The sequence below is a fragment of the Macaca fascicularis genome, chromosome 2, assembly GCF_037993035.2.
Source record: "Macaca fascicularis isolate 582-1 chromosome 2, T2T-MFA8v1.1".
NCBI classification, from domain to species: domain Eukaryota; kingdom Metazoa; phylum Chordata; class Mammalia; order Primates; family Cercopithecidae; genus Macaca; species Macaca fascicularis.
The window spans coordinates 114,097,314-114,110,730 of NC_088376.1; the positions used below are offsets into that span (position 1 = coordinate 114,097,314).

Sequence of the window (13,417 nt, forward strand, 5' to 3'; positions counted from 1 at the left end):
AGTTTCTCAAATAATCTCCTTCAGTAGTGTGAAAAGAGTTTGTAATTTAGTTTGCACCTTTTAATGATCAATATAAAAACTAAAATAAAAATCACCGGGTTTTCTTCTTCCTCATTAGGTAGATACAATGCGCCCACGTCATGGGGAAACATGTCGGATGCCAGTGCCACATCACTTCTTCCTCAGCCTGAAGAGTTTCACTTACAATACTATTGGGGAAGATACCGATGTCTTCTTTTCCTTATATGACATGAGGGAAGGCAAGCAGATCAGGTGAGAGTCACTGGAAATTCTGGTGAGGTTGTGATTCTATATTAGGATGGTATGGGTCATACGCATCTCTGACCTTCAGAGAAGACAGATGCACAGAAGAGGCAAAACAAGATAAGGTAACCTCATCTCATTAGCTAGGAGTTTTGGCCCCAATTCCCTGTGTGCCCTTAAGTCATCTAAACCATACCATGGGTGGCCGCCTTTTTTATGCCTTTTTCCACATAGAAGCTCAAAATTGAGTCTTTGCCACCACCTCACAGAGAGAAAAAGATGCATCTATTTAATACCAAGAAAAGACACAGGAGAAACATAGAACTAGGCAAATGCAGCAGAGACACACAGTTCCAGAGTGCAGGAAGCCCTGGGCCTTGGCTTGCTGCTGTGGAAGAGAGGTTTTGCAGAAAAAAGGGGCTGATGGTGTCTTGTCTGGGCAGCCCATGAAAGGAGAGCATCTTCTGGGTTTCTTTTACATTGCTTGGGAACTTCTTGTGTTAGGAGTGCTTTATGGCTTTTACTTGCTTTAGTACTTAAAATTCGAAAGCAGATTTTTCACTTTTCCAATTATACATCACATGTGGGAAAATTAGAAATGGAAGTTAAAGCAGAATTCAAAAGAAAAACAGTTAATTTGCATGCCCCACAGTGCCTCTGATCTTGACAAAAATATTAATACACTGTGCTTTACTTTGGCATAGGAATAAAATGATGCACCCATTGATCAGGACATGTGAATTTTCCTTATCACCAATGGCTCCTAGTATGTGCCCTTGGGACAGTTATTGTAGAGAAAGTAGCAGTGGTATTGATGAAAGCTAAAACTGTTGCACACAGGCAAGACTATGGGCCAGGACTGTGTGGATATAGATTCTGGCTGCTGTTCTTTTCCTACCCAGATTTTTTGTAAACTCTATTTTGTGTGTGTGTGTGTAAAAATCCTTTCTTCAAGCTAAATTTTATGAGAAAGTCCAATATATGAAACAGATAAAACTATTCCATTATTGTGGCCCGGGCGCGGTGGCTCACTACTGTAATCCCAGCACTTTGGGAGGCTGAGGAGGGTGAATCTCGAACTCAGGAGTTCGAGACCAGCCTGACCAACATAGTGAAACCCCTTCTCTAACAAAAATGCAAAAAATTAGCTGGGCGTGTTGGTGGGCTCCTGTAAGCCCAGCTATTCCAGAGGCTGAGGCAGGAGAATCGGTTCCACCCAGGAGGCGGAGGTTGCAGTGAGTTGGGATCGCGCCACTGCACTATAGCCTGACTGACAGTGCGAGACTTGGTCTCAAAAAAAAAAAAAAAAGAAAAAAGGTGGATTGCTGGCAAGATGGCCAAATAGGAACAGCTCTGGTCTGCAGCTCCCAGCAAGATCGATGCAGCAGTTGGGTGATGTCTGCATTTTCAACTGAGGTACCCAGTTCATCTCATTGGGACTGGCTGGACAGTGGATGCAGCCCATGGAGGGCAAACCGAAGCAGGGTGGGGCATCCCCTTACCCGAGAAGCGCAAGGGGTTGGGAAATTTTCTCCCCTACCCAAGAGAAGCCATGAGGGACTGAGCCTGAGGAACCGTGCACTCTGGCCCAGATACTGCGCTTGTCCCATGGTCTTTGCAACCCACAGACCAGGAGATTCCCTCTGGTGCCTAACCCACCAGAGACTTGGATTTCAGGCACAAAACTGGGTAGCCATTTGGGCAGACACCGAACTAGCTGCAGGAGTTTTTTTTCTCCATAACCCAGTGACACCTGGAATGCCAGCGAGACAGAACTGTTCACTCCGCTGGAAAGGGGTGCTGAAGCCAGGGAGCCAAGTGGTCTGGCTTAGTGGGTCCCACTCCCATAGAGCCCAGCAAACTAAGATTCACTGGCTTGAAATTCTCACTGCCAGCACAGCAGCAGACTGAGATCAACCTGGGCCACTCGAGCTTGGTGCGGCGAGGGACATCTGCCATTACTGAGGCAGTTGCCCCTCTGCGACGAAGCTTCCAGAGGAAAGAACAGGCAGCAATTTAATCCATCTTGAGTTAATTTTTGTATAAGGTGTAAGGAAGGGGTTCAGTTGCAGTTTTCTGCATATGGCCAGCCAGTTTTCCCAACACCATTTATTAAATAGGGAGTTATTTCCCCATTGCTTGTTGCGTGAGTAGGTGGTTTTATGCTCAACAGTATAAACAAAGCCACTGGGAAGTTTGAACTGGGTGGAGCCTACTGCAGCTCAGTAAGGCTGCTGTGTCCAGACTACCAGATTTCTCTTCTCTGGGCAGGGCATCTCTGAAAAAAAGGCAGCAGCCCCAGTCAGGGACTTATAGATAAAACCCCCGTCTCCCTGGGACAGAGCACCTGGTGGAAGGAGCGGCTGTGGGTGAAGCTTCAGCAGACTTAAAAGTCCCTGCCTGACGTCTCTGAAGAGCACAGCAGACCTCCTAGAACAGCGTTTGAGCTCTGCTAAGGGTCAAACTGCCTCCTCAAGTGGGTCCCTGACCCCCATGTATCCTGACTGGGAGACATCTCCCAGTAAGGGCCTATAGACACCTCATGCAAGAGAGTTCTTGCTGGCATCTGGCAGTTGCACCTCTGCGACGAACCTTCCAGAGGAAAGAACAGGCAGCAATTTAATCCATCTTGAGTTAATTTTTGTATAAGGTGTAAGGAAGGGGTTCAGTTGCAGTTTTCTGCATATGGCTAGCCAGTTTTCCCAACACCATTTATTAAATAGGGAGTCATTTCCCCATTGCTTGTTTGTGTTGTTTGTCAAAGATCAGATGGTTGTAGATGTGTGGTATTATTTCTGAGGCCTCTCTTCTGTTCCATTGGTCTATATATCTGTTTTGGTACCAGTAACATGCTGTTTTGGTTACTGTAGTCTTGTAGTATAGTTTGAAGTGAGATAGCATGATGCCTCCAGCTTTGTTCTTTTTGCTTAGGATTGTCTTGGCTATGCAGGCTCTTTTTTTGGTTCCATATGAAATTTAAAGTAGTTTTTTCTAATTCTGTGAAGAAAGTCAGTAGTAGCTTGATGGGGATGGCATTGAATCTATAAATTACTTTGGGCAGTATGGCCATTTTCATGATATTGATTCTTCTTATCCATGAGCATGGAATGTTTTTCCATTTGTTTGTGTCCTCTCTGATATTCTTGAGCAGTGGTTTGTAGTTCTCCTTGCAGAGGTCCTTCACATCCCTTGTAAGTTGTATTCCTAGGTATTTTAGTGTCTTTGTAGCAGTTGTGAATGGGAGTTCGCTCATGATTTTGCTCTCTGCTCATCTATTATTGGTGTATAGGAATGCTTGTGATGTTTGTACATTGATTTTGTATCCTAAGACTTTGCTGAAGTTACTTATCAGCTTAAGGAGATTTGGGGCTGAGACGATGGGGTTTTCTAAATTTACAATCATATCATCTGCAAACATGGACAATTTGACTTCCTCTCTTTCCTTTATTTCTTTCTCTTGCCTGACTGCCCTGGCCGGAACTTCTAATACTATGTTGAATAGGAGTGGTGAGAGAAGAGGGCATCCTTGTGCCAGTTTTCAAAGAGAATGCTTCCAGCTTTTGCCCATTCAGTATGATACTGGCTGTGGGTTTGTCATAAATAGCTCTTACTATTTTGAGATACGTTCCATCAATACCTAGTTTATTGAGAGTTTTTAGCATGAAGGGGTGTTGAATTTTATCAAAGGCCTTTTTTGCGTCTATTCAGATAATCATGTGGTTTTTGTTACTGGTTCTGTTTTTGTGATGGATTACGTTTATTGATTTGCATATGTTGAACGAGCCTTGCCCCCCAGGGATGAAGCTGACTTGATCATGGTGGATAAGCTTTTTGATGTGCTGCTGGAATTGGGTTTGCCAGTATTTTATTGAGGATTTTTGCATCAATGTTCATCAGGGATATTGGCCCAAAATTTTCTTTTTTTTTTGTTGTGTCTCTTCCAGGTTTTCGTATCAGGTTAAATGCTGGCCTTATAAAATGAGTTAGGGAGGATTCCCTCTTTTTCTGTTGTTTGGAATAGTTTCAAAAGGAATAATACCAGCTCCTCTTTGTGCCTGTGGTAGAATTCGGCTGTGAATCTCTCTGGTCCTGGGCTTATTTTGGTTGGTAGGCTACTAATTACTGCCTCCATTTTAGAACTTGTTGGTTTATTCAGGGATTTGACTTCTTTCCAATTTAGTATTGGGAGGGTGTATGTGTCCAGGAATTTATCCATTTTTTCCATATTTTTCTAGTTTATTTGCGTAGAGATGTTTATTCTCTGATGGTAGTTTATATTTTTGTGTGATGAGTGGTTATATCCCCTTTATCATTTTTTATTGTGTCTATTTCATTTTTCTCTTTTCTTCTTTATTAGTCTGGCTAACGGTCTATCTATTTTGTTGATCTTTTCAAAAAACGAACTCCTGGATTCACTGATTTTTTTTGAAGTTTTTCGTGTCTTTATCTACTTCAGTTGTGTCCTGATCTTAGTTATTTCTTATATTCTGCTAGGTTTTGAATTTGTTTGCTCTTGCTTCACCAGTTCTTTTAGTTGTGATGTTAGGGCATAGCTTTTAGATATTTCCCACTATTATTGTGTGGGAGTCTAAGTCTCTTTGTAGTTCTCTAAGAATTTGCTTTATGAATCTGGGTGCTCCTGTATTGGGTGCATATATATTTAGGATAGTTAATATATATGCACCCAATATATCAATATCAACAAGATCAGTCTTGTTGCATTGATCTCTTTACCATTATGTAATGCCCTTCTTTGTCTTTTTTGATCTTTGTTGGTTTAAAGTCTGTTTTATAAGAGACTAGGATTTCAACCCCTGCTTCTTTCTTTTCTTTTTTCTCTTTTTTCTTTTCTTTTCGCTTAGTAAATATTCCTCCATACCTTTATTTTGAGCCTATGTATGTCTTTGCATGTGAGGTGGGTCTCCTGATGGGTCTTGACTCTTTATCCAATTTACCAGTCTATGTCTTTTAATTGGGGCATTTAGCCCGTTTACATTTAAGGTTAATATTGTTATGTGTGAATTTAATCCTGTCATTATGATGCTAGCTGGTTATTTTGCCCATTCGTTGATACAGTTTCTTCATAGTGTCAATCGTCTTTATAATTTGGTATGTTTTTGCAGTGGCTGGTACTGGTTGTTCCTTTCCATATTTAGTGCTTCCTTCAGGAGCCCTTGTAAGGCAGGCCTGGTGGTGACAAAATCTCTCAGCATTTGCTTGTCTGTAAAGGATTTTATTTCTCTTTTGCTTATGAAGCTTAGTTTGGCTGGATATGAAATTCCGGGTTGAAAATTATTTTCTTTAAGAATGTTGAATGTTGGCCCGCACTCTCTCTGGCTTGTAAGGCTTCTGCAGAGAGATCTGCTGTTAGTCTGATGGGCTACCCTTCCCTGGGTAACTCAACCTTTCTCTCTGGCTGCCTTTAACATTTTTTTCTTCATTTCAACCTTGGCGAATCTGACGATTATGTGTCTTGGGGTTGCTCTTGTGTCTTGGGGTTGCTCTTCTCGAGGAGTATCTTTGTGGTGGTCTCTGTATTTCCTGAATTTGAATGTTGGCCTGTCTTACTAGGCTGGGGAAGTTCTCCTGCGTAATATCCTGAAGAGGTTTTCCAACTTCATTCCATTCTTCCCGTCACTTTCAGGTACACCAATCAAACATAGGTTTGGTCTTTTCACATAGTCCCATATTTCTTGGAGGCTTTGTTCATTCCTTTTCATTTGTTTTTTCCTCTAATCTTTTCTTCACGCTTTATTTCATTAAGTTGATCTTCAGTCTCTGATATTCTTTCCTCCACTTGATTGATTTGGCTCCTTTTTTTATTATTATACTTTAAGTTCTAGGGTACATGTGCACAATGTGCAGGTTTGTTATGTATGTATACGTGTGTCATGTTGGTGTGTTGCACCCATTTACTCATCATTTACATTAGGTATATCTTCTAATGTTATCCCTCACCTTGCTCCCCAACCCCCAATAGGCCCTGGTGCGTGATGTTCCCCTTCCTGTGTCCAAGTGTTGTCATTGTTCAGTTCCCACCTATGAGTGAGAACATGAGGTCTTTGGTTTTTCTGTCCTTGCGATTGTTTGCTCGGAATGATGGTTTCCAGCTGCATCTATGTCCCTACAAAGGACACAAACTCATCCTTTTTTATGACTGCATAGTATTCCATGGTATATATGTGCCACATTTTCTTAATCCAGTCTATCATTGATGGACATTTGGGTTGGTTCCAAGTCTTTGCTATTGGAAATAGTGCCACAGTAAACGTATGTGTGCATGTGTCCTTATAGCAGCATGATTTATAATCCTTTGGGGATATACCCAGTAATGGGATGCCTGGGTCAAATGGTATTTCTAGTTCTAGATCCTTGAGGAATCGCCACACTGTCTTCCACAGTGGTTGAACTAGTTTACAGTCCCACCAACAGTGTAAAAGTGTTCCTATTTCTCCACATCCTCTCCAGCACCTGTTGTTTCCTGACTTTTTAATGATCGCCATTCTAACTGGTGTGAGATGGTATCTCATTGTGGTTTTGATTTGCATTTCTCTGATGGCCAGTGATGATGAGCATTTTTTCATGTGTCTGTTGGCTGCATAAATGTCTTGTTTTGAGAAGTGTCTGTTCATATCCTTTGCCCACTTGTTGATGGGGATGTTTGATATTTTCTTGTAAATTTGTTTGAGTTGTTTGTCAATTCTGGATATTAGCCCTTTGTCAGATGGGTAGATTGCAAAAATTTTCTTCCATTCTGTAGGTTGCCTGTTCACTCTGATGGTAGTTTCTTTTGCTGTGCAGAAGCTCTTTAGTTAATTAGATCCCATTTGTCAATTTTGGCTTTTGTTGCCATTGCTTTTGGTGTTTTAGACATGAAGTCCTTGCCCATGTGTATGTCCTGAATGGCATTGCCTAGGTTGTCTTCTAGGGTTTTTATGATTTTAGGTCTAACATTTAAGTCTTTAATCCATCTTGAATTACTTTTTCTATAAGGTGTAAGGAAGGAATCCAGTTTCAGCTTTCTGCATGTGGCTAGCCAGTTTTCCCAGCACCATTTATTAAATAGGGAATCCTTTCCCCATTTCTTGTTTTTGTCAAGTTTGTCAAAGATCAGATGGTTGTAGATATGTGGTATTATTTCTGAGAGCTCTGTTCTGTTCCATTGGTCTGTATCTCTGTTTTGTTACCAGTACCATACTGTTTTAGTTACTGTAGCCTTGTAGTACAGTTTGAAGTCAGGTAGCATGATGCCTCCAGCTTTGTTCTTTTTGCTTAGGATTTTCTTGGCAATGCAGGCTCTTTTTTGGTTCCATATGAACTTTAAAGTAGTTTTTTTCCAATTCCGTGAAGAAAGTCATTGGTGGCTTGATGGGGATGGCATTGAATCTATAAATTACCTGGGGCAGTATGGCCATTTTCACAATATGGATTCTTCCTATCCGTGAGCATGGAATGTTCTTCCATTTGTTTGTGCCCTCTTTTATGTCGTTGAGTAGTGGTTTGTAGTTCTCCTTGAAGAGTTCCTTCACATCCCTTGTAAGTTGGATTCCTGGGTATTTTATTCTCTTTGAAGCTATTGTGAATGGGAGTTCACTCATGATTTGGCTCTCTGTTTGCCTGTTATTGGTGTATAAGAATGCTTGTGATTTTTGCACATTGATTTTGTATCCTGAGACTTTGCTGAAGTTGCTTATCAGCTTAAGGAGATTTTGGGCTGAGATGATGGGATTTTCTAAATATACAATCATGTCATCTTGTATGCTTCACGAAGTTCTTGTGCTGTGTTTTTCTGCTCCATCGGGTCATTTATGTTCTTCCTCTAAGCTGGTTATTGTAGCCAGCAATTCCTGTAACCTTTTTTCAAGATTCTTAGCTTCCTTGCATTGGGTTAGAACATGCTCCTTTAGCTTGGAGGAGTTTGTTATTACCCACCTTCGGAAGTCTACTTCTGTCAGTTCACCTAACTCATTGTCTGTCCAGTTTTGTTGCCTTGCTGGCGAGGAGTTGTGATCCTTTGGAGGAGAAGAGGTGTAGAGGTGTTCTGGTTTTTGGAATTTTCAGCCTTTTTGCACTGGTTTTTCCTCATCTTCTTGGATTTATCCACCTTTGGTCTTTGCTGTTCGTGACCTTCAGATGGAGTTTATGTCTGGTCATCCTTTTTGTTGATCTTGGTACTATTTCTTTCTGTTTGTTAGTTTTCCTTCTAACAGGCTCCTCTGCTGCAGGTCTTCTGGAGTTTGCAGGAGGTCCTCTCTAGACCCTGTTTGCCTGGGTATCACCAGCGGAAGCTGCAGAACAGCAGTGTTCCTTCTTCTGGAAGCTTTGTCCAAGAGGGGCACCTGCCAGATGCCAGCCAGAGCCTCCTTTATGAGGTGTCTGTTGACCCCTGCTGGGAGATGTCTCCCAGTAAGGAGGCACAGGGGTCAGGGATCCACTTGAAGAGACAGTCTGTCCCTTAGCAGAGTTCAAGCCCTGTGCTTGGAGATCCATTGCTCTCTTCAGATTCACAGACAGGAGCATTTAAGTGCCCACAGCCGCCCCTTCCCCCAGGTGCTCTGTCCCAGGAAGATGGGAGTTTGTTCTGTAAGCCCCTGAGTGGGGCTGCTAAGTTTCTTTCAGAGATGCCCTTCCCAGCGTGGAGGAATCTAGAGAGGCAGTCTGGCTACAGAGGCTTTGCCGAGCTGCAGTGGGCTCCACCCAGTTTGAACTTCCAGGTGGCTTTCTTCACATTGTGAGGGGAAAACCACCTACTGAAGCCTCAGTAATGGTGGCTGGCCCTCCCCTTACTAAGCTCGAGCATCCCAGGTTGAATTCAGAGTGCTGTGCTGGCAGCAAGAATTTCAAGTCTGTGAATCTTAGCCTCCTGGGTGGGCTCCATGGCCGTGGGATCTGCTGAGCTAGACCACTTGGCTCCCTGGCTCCCCCTTTCCAGGGGAGTTAACAGTTCTGTCTCACTGGCGTTCCAGGCACTACTGGGGTACAAAAAAAACCTCCTGCAGCTAGCTCGGTATCTGCCCAAACGGCTGCCTAGTTTTGTGCTTGAAATCCAGGGCCCTGGTGGTGTAGGCACCTGAGGGAATCTCCTGGTCTGTGGATTGAGAAGACTGTGGGGAAAGCATAGTAAGAGCGCACTGTCCTTTATGGCACAGTCCCTCACGGCTTTCCTTGGCTAGGGGAGGGAGTTCCCTGACCCCTTGCACTTCCCTGGTGAGCCAACGCCCCACCCTGCTTCAGCTTACCCTCCATGGGCTGTACCCACTGTCTAACCAGCCCCAGTGAGATGAGCTGGGTACCTCAATTGGAAATGCAGAAAAACCTGCCTTCTGCGTTGATCTTGCTAGGAGCTACAGACCAGATCTGTTCCTATTTGGCCATCTTGCCAGCCACCGATTGGAGTTTTGCTCTTTCACCCACGCTGGAGTGCAGTGACGCGATCTCGGCTCACTGCAACCTCCGCCTTCTGGTTTCAAGGTATTCTCCTGCCTCAGCCTCCTGAGTAGCTGGGATTACAGGTGCCCACGACCACACCCAGCTAATTTTTGTGTTTTTATTAGAGATGGGGTTTCACCATGTTTGCCAGGCTAATCTTGAACTCCTGGCCTTATTATCTGCCTGCCTCAGCCTCCCAGAATGTTGGGATTACAGGTGTGAGCCACCGTGCCTGACCCAAAGTCCCATTCTTATTCTCTTGGAGTTTTTTCAGCATTCAAGATACCCTTGCATAAAATAAACTTTTTGTTGAAAATCAGCTGCTTCTATAATTGAAATAGAGGGCTGTCCCTGAGAGTCAAGCATTCCACCTAAATGAGATAATCTGCGTCTGTGAAAATTTTAGGGGACCCTGAAGATAAATTTTATTTTAAAATGATGGGTGAGCACTTTTTTATTAAAGCAAACAGTTTTGTTTCCGTCTGCAAAAGAGGTAATGTATGTAATGCAGCTGGAGCTTATCCGTAGGATTTAGGCAGTCTACTAACAGACCTGCAATTTAGTCTTGGTCCTTAGACCCTAGGCCCCATGGTACAGTCTAGCCTGTCTTAACTTGGTCCAGGACATAGACTCCAGCTCACTAACCAACATTTTCACAAGGATTTTCTGTGAGTTCTAGCAGAAATAAGAGAGGAGCTGGTACCTTGTCTCTGGTAACTGTTAACATCACTTTCTTTTTCTGCCCTGCTCTCTGGTCTGTCATTGTCAGTATACGTATCTTCCCTAAAAATTACAAGGGTCTAGAGAGATTAATAGTGTTCTCTCTTTCTCTTTCTCACACAACCACAAAGAAAGCTAATGATTTCTGTGCCCTTTGGATGAGGAGGCCAACAAATGGATGTTTAAGTGAAACTTTATAATCCTGTTGCCCTGCTAAGTTTTTCATTAATATATTTTGTTACATAACTCAAAACTGAAAATATAGAGAGAATGAATTCAAATAGGGTTTAAAGCTAAGTATATTTCATACTAGTGGTCAGGCTGTCTTGACATGCTTCTACATATATGCCCAACACATCAGCTCTTACTCAGAAGCATTAAAGTGAAAGTCTTTTGAGAGATAGACATGGTGAAACTTTTACTTTAGATATATACTTTGGCCTATGGTTAAACCTGCCTTTTTCATCTGAAAATAAGATCAGAAACTGCTGTTCTATATATGCCATCCCTCATTATGTTCTGAGTCTAGCTGTTAGGCTGCGAAAAATTTTTAACGTATCGTCCTACAGAGTCTAGTTAGAAACAGTGAAAGAAATGATCAGTTTCTTTAGAAAGTTTCACATTGTTTACAAGAAATTTGACTTCTTCTCTGCCTAAAACATAATACGTAGGACAAAGTAGAGCAGAATGACTGATGCTTTTCACATATAAAAAGAAATCCTCTGTCAGGAGAGGAATATGGAGAATTAAGTGAGATCAGAGGTAGAAGTTACAGTGTTTGGTAAAGTCATTTATGCACCAAATGTTTATTTTTACACCTGCTATGTGCTTGTGCTGTTATAGGCTCTAGTAATATGGCAGTGGATAAAACACACAAAAATCCATGTTCTCATGAAGCTTACATAATAGGAAGAGACAGTAAATAAAAATAAGTAAATTGTATCATATTTGAAGGGATAAGTGTTATGGGATAGAAAAAGTAAAGTATAAGGGAGATTTGCTATGCTAAATAAGATTGTCAGGGTAGGTACACCTACCATGCGCTACCTTCCAGGGAAGAGACTTAATTTCTCCCATCCTCTCATCCTTTGATCTCTAAATGATTTCTAAATTAATGAGGTGGAGCTAAGGGATCAAATTACTGGCAGCCATGTCATCCTTAGTTACTTAAGGATAAATAAACTAGATAGAAAGTCTTTGCAGTGACCAGATGACAGACGATGGTGGCTTGGATTCTGGCTATCTTCTAAAGGTAGAACTGTGCTTATTTTATTTCTGGTATGGTGGAGTAAGTCCCTGACAGTCTGACCCTCCTACAATTAACACTGGGCAAAATCCAAAAACTACCTGACAGTGCTGCCGAATGAGTAAAGCAGGCAGATATTGTAAGGCAGTAAAAAGTTGGAGAAAAAGACCAACATGAGGTGAATTTTCTGTTTTTGTGGTTTTGATCTGAAAGTGAGCTGTACTCCTAGCATAGTATAGAGTGTCTAAAACTCCATTAGAAAGCCTGCCATATTTTTAGCCTAAGGAACCAAGAGATGGAACCTGGGGCAAGTATGGCCACTAGAGGGAGTTCTGGAGAGAAGAGAGCAGGAAATGGGAATCTCAGATTCTGTATATGAGCTCTGCCCATGTCACTGGCTCACCTCTGAACCATGCATATCCAAGGCAGATGCAAAGCAGCTGGCAACTAAGGCTAAAAAAAGACTGTTACAGAGCCTGCTATGAGCTGGTAACATTTATCAATTGAACAAATGACTTGTTATAAACTCTCAAGATGGAGTTCCAGCATTAAATCTATAGTTGCAAAAAAGGCTTCGTGTAGAATCCAGCTGAATTCGGATTAAGGCATTCTAGGCTTTTTCCCATTTCTACTCCTGCCTCAAAGCCAGGCTCACAGAAAAGGTGATTTAAACAGACAGTCACTTCCCCTCCGATCCCAGCATCCACTTGGCTAAACCTCAAATTTACAAAGTACCACTAAAGCTTTTCCAGAGTTGGAGATAAAGGAAAATATGAAGGAATCAAAGAAAATACAAGATTGAAGTTTGCTACCTTTCTTGCACTTATTTTAAAAAGTTTTGTTGTCGTTAAAATATATTTAGCTGGGGAAATTTTAACTAATTTGTGTTTATCTGAAAACACGGTACTTGGAGAAACAACTCAATTGTAAGGCCTGTGGCTGGTGTCTTTGGAGTAACAATCATTGAGGGTCTCTGAGGCTTGATTCCCTGACACAGACTTCTAGTGACTGGAGGTGTTTCTGTCAGAGCCAGAGCATTTATTCATAAACTGGGGATTATTTTCTCTTCTTTTACATTTACAAAGCAATGTAAAATATCTGCCTGGCTGTAGATCAGGATTTATTAAAGATCATCTCAAGACAGAGCAAGATTTTAAAAACTGGATATTTTAATCTTCACATGGAAGTGAAGAACACAAGGTACTGGATCCTGTAAGCAAATCAATCAGTATATCAGGATTTGTATTTTGAGGAATGTGCTAAATGGTGTTTAAAAACAAAGTCTGGATCAGTATATCAGGATTTATATTTTGAGGAATGTGCTAAATGATGTTTAAAAACAAAGTCTGGAGACTCATGAGAGAGAATGGAAAATTGAGTGACATATATGTACACTTGCTGTCCATGGAGTAAGCTGTGTGGCTGTTGTTAGGGTAACTAGAAATCAGCTGCAAAAGAACAGAAGAAATAGTGTTGTAGAAATAGCACAAACAAAAGGAAGCCCTGAGACTAGATGACTCCTTTGCAATGCATGGGAACCAGGAGTCCAATAATTATGACTCATTAGAAAAAGTTAAACGGTATGAGAGAAAAATAGAAAATTTAGAATTTCACATACAAAATATATACAATTATGAATTTTTAAAAATCAGTTCTTGGTTAGAAAAGAGAATATTTTGTCTATGTGTAAACTTTTAATGGCATCTAAAGATATGGCTGCTGGTTTCTGAGAAGGAATGCTCCAAATATCTTTCCCTC

General features: G+C 41.7%; 1 protein-coding gene across 17 annotated transcripts in view; it reads left to right on the top strand.

Annotated features, from left to right (window-relative positions):
- The window catches only part of DOCK3 (dedicator of cytokinesis 3), a 687,722-nt gene that overhangs the window by 385,288 nt on the left and 289,017 nt on the right, over positions 1–13,417 (top strand). For all 17 annotated transcript variants that reach the window (XM_005547251.5, XM_005547256.5, XM_005547252.5 and 14 more), the window contains exon 9: positions 119–273. In XM_005547251.5, the coding sequence (XP_005547308.1) occupies positions 119–273 (155 nt within the window). The remainder of the gene's footprint in view (positions 1–118; positions 274–13,417) is intronic.